The sequence below is a fragment of the Desmodus rotundus genome, chromosome 2 (assembly GCF_022682495.2).
Source record: "Desmodus rotundus isolate HL8 chromosome 2, HLdesRot8A.1, whole genome shotgun sequence".
Lineage (NCBI taxonomy): Eukaryota > Metazoa > Chordata > Mammalia > Chiroptera > Phyllostomidae > Desmodus > Desmodus rotundus.
In genome coordinates, this window is record NC_071388.1 from 182259504 (window position 1) to 182277811 (window position 18308).

The 18308-nt window shown below is 41.4% G+C and overlaps 1 protein-coding gene and 1 non-coding gene across 2 annotated transcripts in view; one reads left to right on the top strand and one right to left on the bottom strand.

Moving 5' to 3' along the window:
* Nucleotides 1-7617: 7617 nt before the first annotated feature.
* The window catches only part of KIAA2012 (KIAA2012 ortholog), a 112002-nt gene continuing 101311 nt past the window's right edge, over nucleotides 7618-18308 (top strand). The window contains exons 1-2 of the mRNA XM_053918945.1: nucleotides 7618-8038; nucleotides 9230-9514. Of these exons, the coding sequence (XP_053774920.1) occupies nucleotides 7955-8038; nucleotides 9230-9514 (369 nt within the window). The 5' untranslated portion in view covers nucleotides 7618-7954. The remainder of the gene's footprint in view (nucleotides 8039-9229; nucleotides 9515-18308) is intronic.
* Nucleotides 11873-11979, bottom strand: LOC112308111 (U6 spliceosomal RNA). Its single transcript, XR_002975113.1, has one exon. It is a non-coding gene; the product is annotated as a U6 spliceosomal RNA (small nuclear RNA).

Below are 18308 nucleotides of genomic sequence, written 5' to 3' on the forward strand. Positions count from 1 at the left end.
CATCTCAACACTGTGATCAGGATGGCCGTTTTCTCTTGAGGAAACAGAAGCCTAGAGCAGCACAAATATTAGGGTGGATGGCCAGGCCACACGTCAACATCTTTTATAAACATTACTGTGAACTCTGAACATTTTAATTCCTGAATGACACTATCTGTTTAGATTTTAGTGAGAATAAATGCATGAAATGAAATCTGACTTGAAAAAAACACAAAAATGAATTAAGCAGATTGATACTAGTGAACCAGAAGTGAGAACAGCTTGCTTTCTTCCTCATCCCTACTTTGCTGCTTTCACGTTATTTATCCCCAGACAAAACAAAACTCAAAGCGATTCTCAATAAGATTAAAGAATTCACCTAAAAATGCCGATCTTTATTAGGGAATCTCATCAACAAATTTTTCCCCCAAAAGCTGTGTGAAGAGCTACTTCGTCCTGCTATTCTTAGCAATCTGGAGCTGCCGAGACTTCTTGGGACAAAGTGGAGCAGCCGCCAGACTCCCTGGGTTCTATCGGAGGCAGGCTTCTTTCCCCGGCTTGTGGCTGACTGGGGACAAGCCTTCCACAATATGGATTTCCTTGTCTGAACTCCCTCAGCTGAGCAACGCCCCTTGTCAGAGCACAGGGCCCGCAGTTCCATGACAGATTAGCCCAGGAAACGGCTAGTCATGAATCACAGAGGCTCATGGATGTCTGCCGAACAAAGAAATCCAGCTCTGGGGAACTTTTTGGCCCAGCCTCCCTCTCTGTCCCAGTGGAAAAATCAGGTAATTTCCAAAGTGTCCTGTAGAAAACCAGTGCAAGGATCATGCAGGCAGGTGTATTCAACCCAGTCCATTGCTTTATCTTCTCATATCCACAAATGCTACTTTTCATACCAGCTGCATCCTAAACCCTGAGTTAAGATGGTGATTAGTGGTGGTGGTGGGTGTCTCAGTAGGAGCTTTCTTGAGAAGAAAGGGCTTTGATTGAGCCAATGAAAGCTGTTGCCAGGGAACCAGATGCCATGAACAGGCCACTCCAGCAGCGTAAGAACACAAGCTGGGAGTGCTGGACTGAGCAGTAAGTGTACTTGGCAGCCGAGTCCTAAAAGGTCTGTTAACCCTTTGTGTACCTATGTCTAGACAGTGAATCAAGAGTCGGATTATTGTAAAATCTGAAAAGCTACCCCTGCTATCAGTATCTCCCACTGGAATGTACCATTTCAAAGATGTTCTCTGTTTGACTGACAGCGGCCCCCGGAAACCTGCTGTAGAGTGGATTGGCATCAGAGGTGGGCATGAGCAAGTGCTGGCTGGGAACATGAGGTTCTTCAGAGGGCACTGCTCATATCTGATCACACTTGTAACATTATCGATGCCTCTCAACTTGTGGTAGAACTTTATCTGGTCTTTTGGCCTCTGGAGAGGGGACTTTGCTGCCCAAGGTGGGTTTGCTCTGTGAGATTAGAAGAAACTAGATCCCTTCCTCCTTAAATATCTACTTACAGAGCCTCCTGGGACCAGCCAGAGGTTGCCTGGAGGAGTGTGGGCACCAGCTGGCTCTCAGAAAAAGGGGAACAAGAAAAGGTGCTGGGATGTGCCTTCTGACCAGCCTTCAAGGGATACCATCCCATCTTGCCTTACAACTTCCTCTCCCTCATTTCTCCCCCAGCAATCCCAAATCCAGGCTTCTTCTCTGAGTCCCATTCCTGCACAGCATGGTTGAATCAGTGTCTACGTAGGGACCTCCATCTTAACTCAGTTCCCGAGGAGATCTGAAGCGTTTCCCAAAGGAAACTATAATGGTTGGATAACAGGCAGGGAGGTCAGCCTGTGGGTTAGGGGCTCCTGGGTTCACAAGATGAGACCTAGCAATTCATGGGCCTTCAAGGGAAGGTTCTTTCAGAATCCAGGCTCCTCAACTCACTTTCTTCTTCCTCAGACTGGCTGCTCCATCTCCCAGACTGCTCACCTTCTGGGGCTGAGGGTGGGACATCAATTTGTACCTAAAAACCTAACTATTGTGGGCAATTAGTGGGAAGAAAACTTGCATATATCTTGGGTTATGAATGTAATATATATGCCCCATAAAAAGATATGTTTTGTATATCAAATTAGCATTTCTTTAAAATGGTTAGCAGAGAGCTCACCAATTTTTCTCTATGATAATTAGAAAGCATAAAAACTCTTTTCACCATAGAGTTTAAAGAGTGAACTGCAAGCCAGGTGCAGAGCAGAAGCTGGTTGTGCAGCCCAGCGACTTATTGCCCACTACATGTGAGATTCCCTAGTGGGAGGAAATGGCTCTCAGAGTATCATTTTATACTGCAAAACATCACTACTGTGTGCTAATTATGGGGAGAATTCATGTGTATTGTGAACTATGGAATGAAATTATTTGATAAACAATAATTTCTATTTATTGAGCACATACTATGTGCCAGGTACTATCCTCAGTGCCTTACATAAATCATTGTATCTGTTAATTAAATTAACATTACTGTAACAATATTTAGTGAAAGTCAAGTGAAAAAACTTTGCCCACAACCATACTAATGACATAGATAAAGCTGATCTGTTCTGAGAATTAAAATCACCCCTGTTTTTGTCACCCTCCATGGGTTGGTTTCCATGAAGGTTTGTTACTTTTGTCCCCAGTGGCTAAGCTGCTAGCCAGGCTAGTGATTGATTTTCCTCATGTTACAAAAGCACCAAGAATGTGTGATTTTTATTTCTTCTCCAATCTTACTATCTTTCACCATAAATTTAAAAGCTTGCAATTACTATGAGCACATCTACTAATAAAAAGCCCTGAGCAAAAGCATAGCTAAATAGAAGACTCCCGAAGCAAACCCTTCACAAAGATCTAAAATAAATGGCTCTCTAGTTCCTTCCCTCCTGAACTAGGCAGGCTATGTGGTCATAATTCATAGTTAAGGAGAGAAAGGAAGCAGAGAGCCATCAGCGACACTTTCTCCCTTGCTATATGATTCCAGAGTATTCTTTATTGCCTTTTTCCTTTTCTTTCAACCTGACCTGGCCACATGAGAAATCAGCCCTAGTCTCTGAACAAGCCAAGTAACTTATCCTCAGCAAGTCTGGAAGCATCCAACAAGTTTAGAAGGCTGAATCTTCCACAGTGATTCTCTTGGTGCTTTTTCAGTCTTTGAAAACCAAGTTTTCATTAAGCGGAGCCTTTTACCTCTGGCTCTAAGCTTTTTACTATAAGCAAACTACTAGCTATTAAAACAGGCTTTGACATAATTCTCCTCTTCCACTTAGCTTACATACTGGTTCAAAGATCAGTACACATTTGTCTGGGAATGTTAAAAAGAAAGCAACAAATATTTATTCAGCTATCATGTTATGCAAGGGGTGCTATGGGAAGTGCTAAGAATTATAAGGTCTAGTCCCTACCTTCCAAAGACTTACAGTCTAGTTGGGAGTATAAAACAAGCAAATGGAAAGCATCTTAATAATGGAAGGTGATGCTGATTATCCTAAACGTACATATTTTAAAATATTCTTTGTGTTCGGTGCTTATGGTGGATAACCTTCACCATATAAACCTTCATTCCATTTTCCTTCCATGGCAGGTTAGAAAGCTAAAAATGTTATTTCCTAAAGTCCTTTGAAACTAGATTTGCAAGGTAAAGTGAGGAGAAGCAAGGTAAGGAGATAATGAATGTTTCAAGCCATCCATTAGCCAGACACCGATCCAGTGTCTGCGGCTGAATAGAGCACTGTGGTAGCTTCAGTCACAGCAGTTTTTTGACTGCTGGATATCAGCCACGATGTAGCTTCTTATGAATGGATGTTGCTACTCTGTTACAGAAGTGGGATGAACAGCAGGCTCGGATTAGGACAAGGACCTACACCACCTCTGGTTCACTAGGAGGCTTTGCGCAAATTATTAAGTCTCTGCGCCTGATTGGTCCTCTTTGGGTGACAAGGACAATACCAATGAGTCTTCTTGTAGACTTCCCCTGCAGGTGAATACAAGTCCTAGAAAACACTGTCACTCTGCCCTTTAAAGGGGGGTGAGAATCCTGATACTATCACATAAGCCACTTCCCCAGAGTAGCATCCATTTACCCTAAGTACTTTGGAGCAAGGGACAAAATCCTGGATGTAGTGGGGTCGTGTCAAAGAAACATCTCTTTTCTTTGTTTCATGAGGTTTCTATTTATTTAGGGCACCATGGTTATTCACGATGCTTTACAAACCATAAAAACAAAGTCTCCACCCTCCAGAATTTAAAGTGTAATTTAAACAGACAAGCTGCATGGGCTGACAGGTCAGGCATGCCAGGAGATGGTGTTGGTGTTATATAACATGGGTGTGGAGGGTTTCTTCTTGAGTTATAAATACTTTCCAGTTACAAGGGCCTTTCATCTGGGATCCCCAAGCACTTTAGAATAGCAATAATCTTGATTGCTTTCTAAATGCACTTTCCATAAACTGCTGTGGGGACTGAGTAAATGCTTTTAAATGTCTATTAATTGATCTGTACATCTGTTCATTGTCCATGTTAAACAGCGTGGATGTAAACAGCACAGTTTAAGAGAGGCCTGCTTTGGGCTGTAGTCTTGCTGCTCATAGATTACAACCCCAGAGGCCTGGTAGCCCGGCCGTGGTTTTGGGAGGTCATATGGGCACCTGGGTATTTTCCCAGGTGAGATGCTCACTGAACTGAGGGCCAGAAAGATCACTTCCTGGGGGCCTGGTTCACCATTTATGGGTGAGTTTATATTTCCAAGTCAGGTGAGCTCAGAGGATGACTTTCCCTGGTGAAACTTGGAGAAATTCTTTGGCTTGGAGAAATAATGGTTCTCCTTTGGGTCCCAGATGCTGCCTCACTTTCCTCTCATGCTACCTACTCTCTTCCATGAGCAATGGCATTTTGAACATGGCAGCACTTACATTTCACTGCAGCTGGTATGCAGTTTCCCCTTTTGTCTCATTGAAAGGCCATTTAGCAGGTAGTTTGCTCCTGATCCATTTGACAAATGCATTCAAATCCAAGGGAAATTTGGCCTGGGTTGCAAGGTCCTGAAAGTTCACCCAGAAGTTTATGAGATAAGCATCTCTTATTCTACCCATCATTTATACTGTTCTCAGAGTTATCTTTCTAAAACCCAGATAGAGTCACATCACCCCCCTGCTTTAAAAACTCTACCTGAAGAATAAAGTCCAAAGTGCCTTAGCAGGATACATGTGGTCATCATGGCCTTGGCCAACTGGCCTTTCTCCCTGGCTTCATCTATGTCCACATGACCCAAGGCTTTGGCTACGCCAGAGAAGCTGCCCCCACCCCAGAGATCTCAAACTTTCCTGTCCATGTGATATCCTCTTTCATCTTCCCTCCTTGCCACACACTACTGTCCATTAAGGCTCACCTCCAGTATCCGTCATCTAGACAGCTTTCTACAAGGCCCACCGTCGTCCATCTCCCCTACACACACACACACACACACACACACACACACACACACACACACACCCTGACCCTTGTCCCAGAGCAACTACTTATCTCTACCTCTGTTATCACAGCTGTCACATCATCTTTCAGGTACTGGCTCACACACACCTGTCTTCACACTCTGCTGGGAGCTTTTTGAGGGCAGGGACCATCTCTCCATGAAGTAGTCTCTCAGTAAAGTTGAAGGTGCAGAGAAGGGGAAGGGAGAGAGCAACTGAAGCTTAAGACCCTTATAAACTGTTTGTAGGCTTTTGTCCTACCTACCCGGAGGAGTGCATTCACAATAATGCTGACCAATCAGCTTTCAGATTACAAAATGCTAAATTCAGTTTTTTGTTCTCTTTGCTATCATTTTTTAGCTTATAATTGTGATTAAATATGCATAACATAAAATTTATCATTTTTATCATTTTAAATGTGCTGGTCATTGACATTAAGTACATTCACAATGTTGTATAACTATTACCACCGTCCATCTCCAGAACTTATTCACCTTCCCAAAATGAAACTTTGTACCCATTAAGCACTAACCTTCCACTCCCTCCTCCCACATCCCCTGGCAAACACCATTCTGCTTTCTGTCTCTATGAACTCGACTACTTTATATAATTATAATCAAACAATATCTGTCCCTTTGTGACTGGATTATTTCATTTAGCATATGTCTTAAAGATTCACCTATATGGCGGCATGTGTCCAAATTTCTTTCTGCTTTAAGGCTGAATAATATTCCATTGTGTGTACACGCCACATTTTGTTTGTGCATTCATCTGTCGATGGACACTTGAATTGTTCCCACCTTTGGGCTATTGTGAAGAATGCTGCTCTAAACATAGGTGCTCAAATATCTGTTTGAATCTCCGACTTTACTTCTTTTGTGTTCTATACCCAGAAGTGGAACTGCTAGATCATACAGTAATTCTATGTTTAATTTTTTGAGGAACTGCCATACTGTTGTTCAAAGTGGCTACACCATTTTATGTTTCCACCAACAGTGCACAAGGGTCCCAGTTTCTCCGTGTCCTCACCAACACTTGTTATTTTCTGTATTTTTTTATTTTGTTCTTTTCCATACTAGCCACCCTAATGAGTGTTGAAATGTTATTTATTGTGGTTTTGACTAATTTCAGTTTTGAGTCCCTACATTCACTGTCTCGCTTCTCCATAATAAACCCAATCTAATTACAGAGCATGACCTCTATTTCATCCGCAGGAAACTTGAGCCAGCTCCCCAGGAAAGGCTGGGCTACAGAGGGAGATCAAAAAGGTAACTGGGCCTGTAGCCTGTTAGGCTTCTTCCCGCAGGTCATCAGCAGACACCCCCACAAGACTGCCATGGTGGCTCCGAGGAATGATGACAGGGCAGGTTGCTTCTCCAGGCCCAAGCAGGTCCATACACCATCAGCAAAGGCATCCTTCTGTTCCCTGACACTCCCACCCCCCTACACCTGCCTCCTGTCCTCCTCACAGTGTCAGCTCCAGGAGAACCAAGCCGCCCAGGCACTGGAGTGTTTCTCAAAAGGGCAGCTACTAGCATTTGGAGTAGGACAATTCTTCATTATTCAGGACAGTCCCACACACCACAGAACGTTCAGCATCCCAGGCCCATGCTTGCTAAATGCCAGTAGTGGCTGCCAGCCATCCTACTGCACCCCCACCTCCATCTCCCAAGTACACCAACTCTGGAGATGAGATTCACCCAGGTAAGAACCAGGTATGCAAAGGAATCTGGAGATTCCCAGTATCTCACACTCGTACAAAGCAGCAACTAGCATCAAGGGCCTCATGTCCAGTGAAGGAAATGCTGGAGCTTAGCCAAGGAAAGTGTCACAGGTTGCTTTAGGTGACCTTGACGACTCCTCTGAATGTTAATGGTGAGTTGGCAGCGAAAGGCTCTTACATCAGAAGGAAGATGACGCTCTAAAAGCAAGATGAGTACTGTTATAACAGGAAAAATATCTCAACATGACTCCCCCATCCGCACCATCAGGACTTGAAATCTGATCCTGGTCCCTTCAATGTCCATTTGACCCTGCCTCTCCCTGCTTGTGAACACTGCCCTCAGCAGTCTCCGCCTTGGTTGGGCTGGTTTAAGGGACGTCACTTTCCTGTGCTGCCATAGCAACAGGGAAACAACCTCCACTGCCCTGAGGATGGTGCACGCTGCCGGTAACAGAGCAACAGGACCCGGGAACAACACGGGCCCAAGTGAAGCAGAGAGAGGCTGCCCAGAGAGTAGACAATCCAGGGCTTGAGGAGTTTGGGTTTGCGGTTTATTTTTTCTCCCGACAAAGACACATACTGTCTGAACTGTGTGGCTGGTTGTTACTAAGAAGCTGCTGTATGAGGGGAAAATGTATTTAATAAAAGGCCCTGTGTTTGTGGTCTTCTTGGGCTCCCTGCTGAGCTCAGGAAATCTTGAGGTGTGACCAGTTTTCAGCCTTCAAAACCAAGATGAACTGCCCTTGAGAAGGGTGGTCAGAGGGAAAGCATGTTCACGCTCTCTGTCCTGAGCCGGGGACATGGGAAGTTGGTCCAGAACAAACAGAAGGTAGAAGTCTATTTTGAACCAGAGGTGAGTTTTACAGCTGAATAAAGGCATATTTGGAGGACTGGGGGAGGAATCCTCTAGTTTTCCATTTGGGGCTGAGCCATGTGTGCTTGGGTTTGCTTTGTTAGTGAGGTGGTGGGGATCAGTGGTAGAGCTTCCCTCCTTGGTAAAACTCCAGAAAACAACGTACTTTGCCTGATATACCAAGGTTGCCATGGGGACCCTCCTCCTTCACTTTGCACACTGACCTACAGCCTCATTTGTTTTAGCCTGAAGGAGATGCCAGATTGCCTAGAATGTGGCTGGTTTGGTTCAAGACCAGAATTTCCACCTTTCAGTTCTAGGCAAGCTGATGGCTATTTGGTGTTTAGAAGCTGTGCTCTGTGGTTGAAACGCTGTGTGTTCTTGTCACTTCAATGGCTTTCTTGAACTTTCTGGAATTCAGCCCACAGGACTCATATTTAATATGGACAAAAAGAAAAATTTACTTTAGAACATGTTTAAGTGGTGGCAAAATTCCCTTGTTGTACTGCAATATTACTTCATTGAATTCTGCCAAGAATAAAAAATTCATTGAGAGCATTTTGAAAATTTTTGGATCTCACAGAGATTTCAATTGTCACAGTAGTTTGGCACGATATTCAACCTTCGCTGTATTAAAAGACATATAGAGTTTCAAAGGACCTCTGTGGCCAATGGCATTTACTTACTTACAAGATATGTAACTACTTTATAGTCTCCTAAATAGCCAAATTAGATAAAGTTACATAGCATCTGGAATGTATAGAAATTCTCCCTGTGCACAGCTAGAGTGATGGCTGGAATGGCTTTCTCCTTTTCAAACTGCCAGCTAGTCCAGGTCTAGTTTCAAAGTTATGTGCTGCCCTTGATATTTCTGACTACTTACGTGTATACCAGGAAACTTTAACTGGCCTCTAACGTACACTCTACCCTATTTAAGCCTCTAGGCATGAGTGGCTCTCCTGAAAGTTTATGGGGTAAAACAGAACCATGCCCTGGTTTCTACTAATTCTGAGATGCAGAGAACAAAACCAGTTGCTTAGAAGAGTGATTGTGTTCTGTGTACCTTGTAAGCAACTGAGAGAAAACTACTCACTAAAAAAAAAAAAAAAGTGCAACACCTTGCACAAGCAGTATTTGCTATAAAAGTGCTGTTCACAGTGAATTGATCAAGGTGGTTTCTTTCCATTGCAGGATTATCTGAACTGGAAGTCTCCAGAAGACTATGTCCTGGTCAGCAAACCGCAAGATAAAGGCAACCCCAGCCAGCACACATGGAGCCTCTTTCTCCCTAAAACTTTCAGCACTAGAAAGGGGGTCCTCCTCCTCTACTCGGAAGGTTTAGCCATTTCAGCATGGACCCCCAGAAAGAGGAGAAAAGGCCTCTACTGCCCCAAAGGCCACAGGAAAAGGCTGGATCTCAAACTGCTCCCGCTTCGGAACCTCACAGAAGCCACCCTGGTAAACAGAAGGAGACAGGTAGGCAGAACACTGTCGCAGAGACTGGCCTCTGTGTCTACAAATCCATTCGTAGCTTTGGGTGTAAGTTCTCCTCAGATCCCAGGGAAGGTAGGAAACTCTCAGCCTCCGTTTCTTCACCTCCCTGACGGGATGGTACTCTTGGCCCTCTCTGCCACGCACAACTGAGACGAGGCTTAAAGGAAGTAATGTAAGTGAAAGGGCGCTGAAAAGCATAAAGGATTATATTATCATCATTTTGTGCTTTCCTTTCCATTTGAGTAACACAGAGTCCTTTTCAGCATTCAGACAGAGCCAGGCCAGCAGATGTTTCATCAGAATCCTTGAAATCCTGCCTCATAGCCACAAGCAGCAGCATCACGCCTCTGATGTTCTTGGCTTTGTAGAAATGAGAGAGAGAATATTTCAAATATTTACCTTGAGTCCTTCAGCATCTGCAGGATAAGTTAAGGACTTTTTTCCATTTTGTATTTAATATTAAGGGAAAATCCCTGTGCTCATTTTTCTGATTCATACTTCCTAATGTTTTATGAGATGGACACATGGCTCCTGCTTTATATAACTGCATGCATCAGCCCATTGACTGAAGCCAAGAGAGAGGCTGGGAAATGTGTTACTTCATGAAATTCTAACTTATACATGATGGGTTACTCCTTAGTTTAAAAGTCTCTGCTGGCTTCTCGTTTATCCTGTTCCCATAGGATAAAGCCATTAGCTTCTTATACCAGGCTCTTCACATGCTTTCGCTTCCATTTTTAGCCACATCTGCCACTTTTTCTTACCTGCACCTTGACTGTGGATCCCTCAAGGCTGCACCCATGGGAACAGCTCACCAATCCACAAACAGCTCACACATTTCGTGACTTTACACTTTTACATTGTTTTTACAGAGGGAAACTGCTCATCCTTCAAAACATAGCTCAAATGTCATCTCCTTACTGAAGCTTTTTCCCACTTCCTTAGGCAAGGATGTCCCTCCACTGTAAACATTCCAATACCATCATGCACTTCAATTTATCTCTCTGCCTATCTGCTGCCATCCCCTTGAGTCAGGGACCATGTCTAAATCATTTCCAGAAAATAGCGAGGACCCAGAAACATTTGTGGAATGAAGGCATTGATCATGCATGATACTTTCCATGTTCCTTAAATAATCTCTCAGTATCATTATTGGGCAATGTATCACCTACCCCACCCTAGGCAGAGCTTCCAAAAGGGAAGAGTCCTCTGCCCCTTTTCCTTCTTTCAATATATAGAGAAACTTAATGACCTTGGCCAAATGCCAAATTGTCCTTTCACTTAAAATCATAAAGTCTTTTTTCCTTTTTTAAAAGTATTTTTGCCCTGACTGGTGTGGCTCAGTGGACTGAGTGCTGGCCTGCGAACTGAAAGGTCACCAATTCGAATCCCAGTCAGGGCACATGCCTAGGTTGCAGGCCACGTCCCCCAGTTGGAGGCGTGCATGAGGCAACCTATCGATGTGTCTCTCACACATGGATGTTTCTCTCCCTCTCTTTCTCCCTCCCTTCCTCTCTCTAAAATAAAGTCTCTAAATATGTTTTTATTTTTAAATTAAAGTTGATGTATACTATTAGTTTCAAGTGGACAAGACATTTATAGAACTTAGGAAATGATCACCCTGATAAATTTAATACCCATATGATACCATATATAGTTATTACAATAATAAATTCTTCAATGACAGGAAACCAATTATCGTTGAATGCTTAATAATACTTTATAGCTATTATTTTATTTAATCTTTACAATGACCCCATGAGATGTGGTTTTTCTTGCCCCCTTTTGTTGATGAGGGAACTGAGGTTCTCAAACCTCCATTAACTGAACTCCAAGTTAAGTGACTTGGCCAAGGTCTGAGAGCTAGTAAATGACAAAAGCAGTATTAAAACCTGGTACTGCCTACCTCTTTGGGGAAAACATGCTTTTTCTTCTTTTTTTATTTTAGAGAGAAAGGAAGGGGGGGAGAGAGAGAGAGAGAGAGAGAGAGAGAGAGAGAGATTTGTTGTTCCACTTACTTATGTATTCATTGGCTGATTCTTGTATGAGGCCTGACTGGAGATCAAACCCACAATCTTGGTGTATCAGGATGATGCTCTAACCAACTGAGCTACCTGGCCAGGGCTCCAGGCCAAGCATGCTTTGCACTTTGCCCTGTTGTCTGTGGACTTGGAAGGGCCTCCAGAAGTCATTGTGCCAGGCCTTGGCCTGTTGGCACTGCCATCCACTCTTCGCCCTTACCTTACTCTGCTCTGCAGCACAATGGGGTTGACCTTGGCCTATATATATAATTCTATTAACATCTGTGTCAACTGGCTTTTTTTTTAATAGTATAATATGAAAAATATGGAACGCTTCACGAATTTGCGTGTCATCCTTGCGCAGGGGCCATGCTAATCTTCTCTGTATCGTTCCAATTTTAGTATATGTGCTGCCGAAGCGAGCACGTCAACTGGCTTTTTAAACTGAATTTGCCTGTGGAAGACACTGGAAGGAGATTGGAGAGGGAGAAGAGAAAATCCAGGGTATTTCTCCCCTCCCATTCTACCTGTGGTGGTGAGAAGCCCCTGTATCATCTCTGTGGTCCAGCTCCCAATAGGCAGGCCCACTGGGGCTCCAGTTCCTCCAGGTGACCCCACCGGCTCTTCCCTCTGTCCTTTAGTCTCAGGGTGCCACTGGCTTCCTAGTGTTACTAATCTCAGTGTTACCTCATCATCTTTCTGGCTTTTAATCACCTGTGTAACCAATTCCCCAAATTAAATTCCTTCTGTGTTTAAATACATAGAGGAGCTTCTGTTTTCCTGGTTGGACACTGGTATGTAGGTTAACTTATTGCCCAGAGAAGAATTCCTTCCACAACTTTCAGACACTTGTCTTTATGGTTGACATAGTTTGGGCAACAGAGATCTTATTACTTTATAAAGGAGATGAGTTTGGGGGATGGGGAGACTGCTTCATTTTTAGTTAGATTGGGCTCAATAAAAATAGAGTTCTTGTCTTCCTATAGTATTTATCTACTAGATTTATAACACATACCTGAACAAAACAGAACACTGTACTTTAACTCCAAATGGGTAGAAGAGAAATGGTATGAAAAAATCAGAAAGGAAAGAAAAGGTTAGGATAGTAACTGAGCAGAAATTTACAATAGAGACATAATAGATTAAAATAAGAGGAGAAGTTACTCAGAAGGAGCTTGGGATATTTTTTAAAAAGTGACAACCTCAGAAGAGAAGAGCTTTGGAAACTACAGAGCACTATCTGACTATGAAAACTACAGACTGGTGAAGAAAGTTTTTAAATCATAACATCCGGTGCTAGGAAGGCTATGGGGAAATGAGCTATCTAATACTTTAGGAGCACAAATTCACATGACATATTTGGAGGGCATTTTGGCAAAAGCCTGAAAAGTGGCTGATACTGTTTGATTCATCATTTTACTTTTAGTAATTTGCCTTAGGAAATAATCAGAGATGTGCCCAGAGATTTATGCACAAACATGCTTACTGAAGGGTTATTTGTTACTATATAAAATATTGAAAATAATAAATGTCCAACATGAATTAAATAAATTATGGTTCAATCATATAAAGGATTTTGGGTCAGGGAATTAAGTCTTATATTATTAATAAATAACATGAAAAATTCACTGTATTTTTTAGAAGCAGGTTAAAAATAATATTAATACAATAAAAATACCAACATTCATTAACATTTTTGAGTATTTACTATGTTCCTGCCACTAAGTGCTTTTCATATATAATTCATGCATGCTTTCTATGAATACTGGAGGCACAGAAAGTCTGAGCAATTCACTCAAGATTATACAATCAGGTAGATAATTGCACCAGAACTGGAGCCTAGGCAGTGTAGAAAACTGTAATAGTAATGTAATAGAAAACTGTAACAGTAACATATAGAAAATTGTAATAGTAATATAATCCCAAATTTTAAAAATTAGTTATAAAAGCAGAAGGATACACATCAAAATTTAACTGTGGTGAATGGGATTATGTCACATTTTTATTGATAATATCTTTTTACCAAATATTATTTAAGTCATGGAATTTAAAAAATAAAAATATATATCTATGATTTTGAAGGAGGTAGGCAGTGAAAGAGAGAGCACGGATGACCCTGGAGAGCCAGATGGGGTCAGGAAGGGCAAGGGACTAGAAACCGCTGGAAACTGAACCCACCAATAATCACACCATCTGTTCCATGGGGTCAGTATCTCCTTGTCCAAATAGCATAGCTCAAGAGTTAGAAACGCCATACGCAAAGTAAATGAGCCAAAATGGGGAAGGAGAAGAAAGGGAGTGATAATTAATTAATAAAGTAGTGCTGCTTACAGAAGATTATAGACTGGCTGAACCATGAATCAGGAAGCCTGCAAAACGTAGGCTTCGTTCAGACCTGTGAGAACTGAGGCTGTCACAGGGAGGTACAATTAAATTTTTAAAGCATCTCACCTCCAGTTCTGTGTATGAATCTGATGACACACATGTAGCAATATATCTGGGTTTATAGCTCAACACACACCTACTCTTTAACTCTCTTATGACCCAACTTCCTAACAAGAAAGATAAAGTCTAAGTTAAAAGACTAGATATCAGAATTCTCACACTTCTAGATACACAGATAGGTTGCTTGGTTTTTTGTTTACTTGGTTTTTATTTGTTTTTTTTTTAACAGGAGGACATATTGTTCAAACATTTTCAAAGTTAAAACCATTCTTCTTGAGGCCTTTAATTCTTTGGCTTCCAACAATAGAACATTAATTAAATAGGGTATTAAAAATAATTTGTTTTAAATGTTCAATTCACAGAACATCCCATGTCTCTATCACATTGAGGGATAGACAGGATTTAGATTACTATAGCCGATTTCAACCAAGATTATATCGCTTCTGCCATGTCCCTTATAAATGTGGTTACATTGAAGAGTACCATCAACCTTGTTCCACTGAATATATCCCTACTTGTTTGATCCTTCCTCATTTCTGCCCACAATACTCAAGGCACTTAACTCTAATTGGTGTTTTCAGTCAATGTCCCACCCGTGAAGGTACCTGCAGGCTACTATTTTACCAAGTAATATTATGAAAACTATATTTTCTTAATAGAGTTTAGCTTTCCATCCTAAATATAATGGCTCATCATGCAAAATAGAAAAATAGAGAAAAGTAGGAAGAATAATAAGTTATCCTTTCAGCCAAAAATCAGAACAAAGATGCCTTTGCAAGTCCTGATCAGTAACTTGCTGCTCAATGAATGGCATTGGGCAAGTTGGACAGACCCATGCAGAAAAATGAAATGAGACCACCTTCTTACACCGCAGACTGGAATAAATTCAAAATGGGTCAAAGCCTTAAACGTTAGACCCAAAACCATAAAAATCCTAGAAGAAAACATAGGCAGCAAAATCTCAGATATTACTCATAGAAATTTTTTATTGGATATATATCCCCAAGCAATGGAAACAAAAGAAAAAATAAACAAATGGGACTGTATCGAACTAAAAAGTTTTTGCACAGCAAAGGAAATCATCAACAAAATAAAAAGACAACCCACAGAATGGGAAAACATATTCACTGATATATCTGATAAGGGGTTAATATCCAAAATTTATAAAGTACTTACAAAACTCAATACCAAAAAAACAAACAACCCAATTAAAAAATGGACAAAGGATCTGAATAGACACTTCTCCAAAGAGAAGATACAGAAGGCCAAAAGACATATTAAAAAATGCTCAACATCACTACTAATCATCAGAGAAATACAAATTAAAACCACAATGAGATACCATCTCACACCTGTCAGAATGGCTATTATCAATAAATCAACAAAGAAGTGCTGGTGAGGATGTGGAGAAAGGGGAACCCTTTTGCACTGTTGGTAGGAATGCAAGTTGATGCAGCCACTGTGGAAAGCAGTGTGGTGAGACATCAAAAAATTAAAAATAGATCTGCCTTTTGACCCAGCAATCCCACTTCTGGAATCTATCTGTAGGAACCCAAAACACTAACTTGAAAGGACATAAGCACCTCTATGTTAATTGCAGCATTATTTACAATCACCAAGATATAGAAGCAGCCCAAGTGTCTGTCAGTAGATGAGTGGATAAAACAACTTTTACACAATGGAATACCACTTGGTTATAAAAAAAAGAAGACAATTTTACCCTTTGTAATAGTATGGATGGACCTGGAGAACATTATGCTAAGCGAAATAAGCCAGTCAGATAAAGAAAAATACCGTATGATTTCACTCACATGTGGAATCTAATGAACAAAATATACTAACAAGCAAAACAGAGACAGACTCATAGATGGAAAGCAGATGACAGCTAGTGGTTGGGGTGGGGTGGGGGGAGGTTAAGGGGAGGAGGGACTGAGCAAAAAGGAAAAAGGACTCATGGACATGGACAACAGTGTGGTGTTTGCTGGGGGCCAGGGGGGCATAAGGGGACTAAATGGTGATGGAAAAACAATACAATAAAGATTAAATTTTTTTAAAAAACTTAAGACTTGTTTGACAGTGTCCCTAAGAAGTGATCAGTGCCCTAATGCCCATCAGCAAAGTATCAAGTAAGCCCCAGAGCAACGAAGGGGAGAAAGAATGACTTGCTGGCACTCCTTTTGCCCGGAATCCTTCATTTGAGCAGGAACCGAGCGGTTGTCCTTGGAGCCTTTAACAATCCTAGAAATACCAAAGATCAAGAAAGACTCATGCATCAACTATGACAGTGAAGTCAAAGGTATTGTCAATACAGCTAACACTTACTGAGTGCTCAGGGTATGCCAGGCATTTTGTCTCTATAACCTCAATCTACACAAGCCTAAGAGGTGGGTGCTAACATTACCTGCATTTTGTGGGATGAAAAACTGGGTCTTCAAGTTAATTAATTTTCCCCAAGTTACACCTCTAATTTGTGAGGATAGGATTGGAACCCAGAAAACAGATTCCAAGCCCCACTCTTAACCCCTAGAGGGCCTGTTGGAGATTCCACAGCTCCAGAGAAAAGAAGCATCTCACCTGCTTTAATAACATTTTAAACCCTTTACAATTCTAGGAAAATAATTCAGATTATCATTAAAGTCAATCTGGGTTATATGTAACATGTTCATAGTAAATCATGTATGTGATCCAGTGGACTCCTACTTTCTAGGTTTTATGTCATTTTATTATTGTGAAATATAACATAAAATTTACTATTTTAATCATTTTAAGTATATAGTTCAGTGATAGTAAGTACATTTACATTGTTGTACAACTATTACCACCATACATCCTCAGAACTTTTTCATCTTGTAAAGCTAAAACTCTGTAACCATTCAACATTAACTCCCTGTGTTTCCCCCTCCACCAGCCACCAGCCATTATTCTACTTTTTGCCTCTATGAATTTGACTACTCGAAGTAGCTCTTATGAGTGGAGTCATATAGTAGTTATCCTTTTAGTGTTTTGTGTCTTGCTTATTACATTCAGCATAGTATCTTCAAGGTTCATTCTCATTGTAACATGTATCAATATTTCCTTTCTTTTGAAAGCTGAATAATAATATGTTTATGCCCTGTTTTGTTCATCCATTCATCAGTGGATGCACATTGAGATTGCTTCCACAGTTTGGCTATGTGACTAATGCTGCTATAGTCATAGGTTACAGATTTGTTCGTGTGTCTGCTTTCAATTCTTTTGAGTATGTACCTAGAAGTGCAGTTGTTGGATGATATGGTAGTTCTATTTTTAATTTATTTGAGGAGCCACTATGCTGTTTTCCATAGTGGCTGCACTGATTTACAATCCCAGTAGTGCACATAGGTTCCCTTTCTCCACATCCTTACCAACACTTGTTTTTTGTGTTTTTTTTAAAATAGTAGCTATCTTAATGGGTGTGAGATGGTATCTCAGTGTGGTTTTGATTCGCATTTCCCTAATGATAAGTAACATGGAGCATCTTTTCATGGACTTATTTGCCATTTATATATATCTTCTTTGGAGAATTGTCTATTCAAGTCCTTTGCTCACCTTTTAAATCAGATTGTTTGTTTTTGAGTTGTAGGAATCCTTTATATATTCTGGATATTACCGTATTTTTTGGATTATAAACACACTTCCCCCCCAGATTTGGGAGGAAAATGGGGGTGCTTCTTATAGTCTGAATGTAGCTTACCTGGCTCACTGGGGTGGGGGGGGGTGGGGGGCGGTGGTGGAGTGGGGTCACAGGAGGCAGAAGCAGGGCCATATTTTTTGCTTCAAAATTTTTTTTCCTGGAACTGGAGAGTGTTATGCTAAGTGAAATAAGCCAGGCGGTGAGGGACAAATACCATATGATCTCACCTTTAACTGGAACATAATCAACAAAAGAAAAAAGCAAACAAAATATAACCAGAGACATTGAAGTTAAGAACAATCTAACAATAGCCAGAGGGGAGTGGGGAGGGGACAGGGGGGAGAGGGGATTACAGGAACTACTATAAAGGACACATGGACAAAATCAAGGGGGAGGGTGGAGGCAGGGGTGGGAGGTGGTTTTGGCTGGGGCGGGGTGGAGGGATGGGGAGAAAAGGCAGACAATTGTAACTGAATAACAATAAAAATTAAAAAAAAATTTTTTTCCTATTTTCCTCCTCTAAAACCTAGGTACGTCTTATGGTCCAGTGCATCTCATAGTCGGAAAAATACAGTAATCCGTTATCAGATATATGATGTATAAATAGTTCTCCCATTCTGTAGATTGCCTTTTTACTCTATTGATAGTGTCCCTTGAT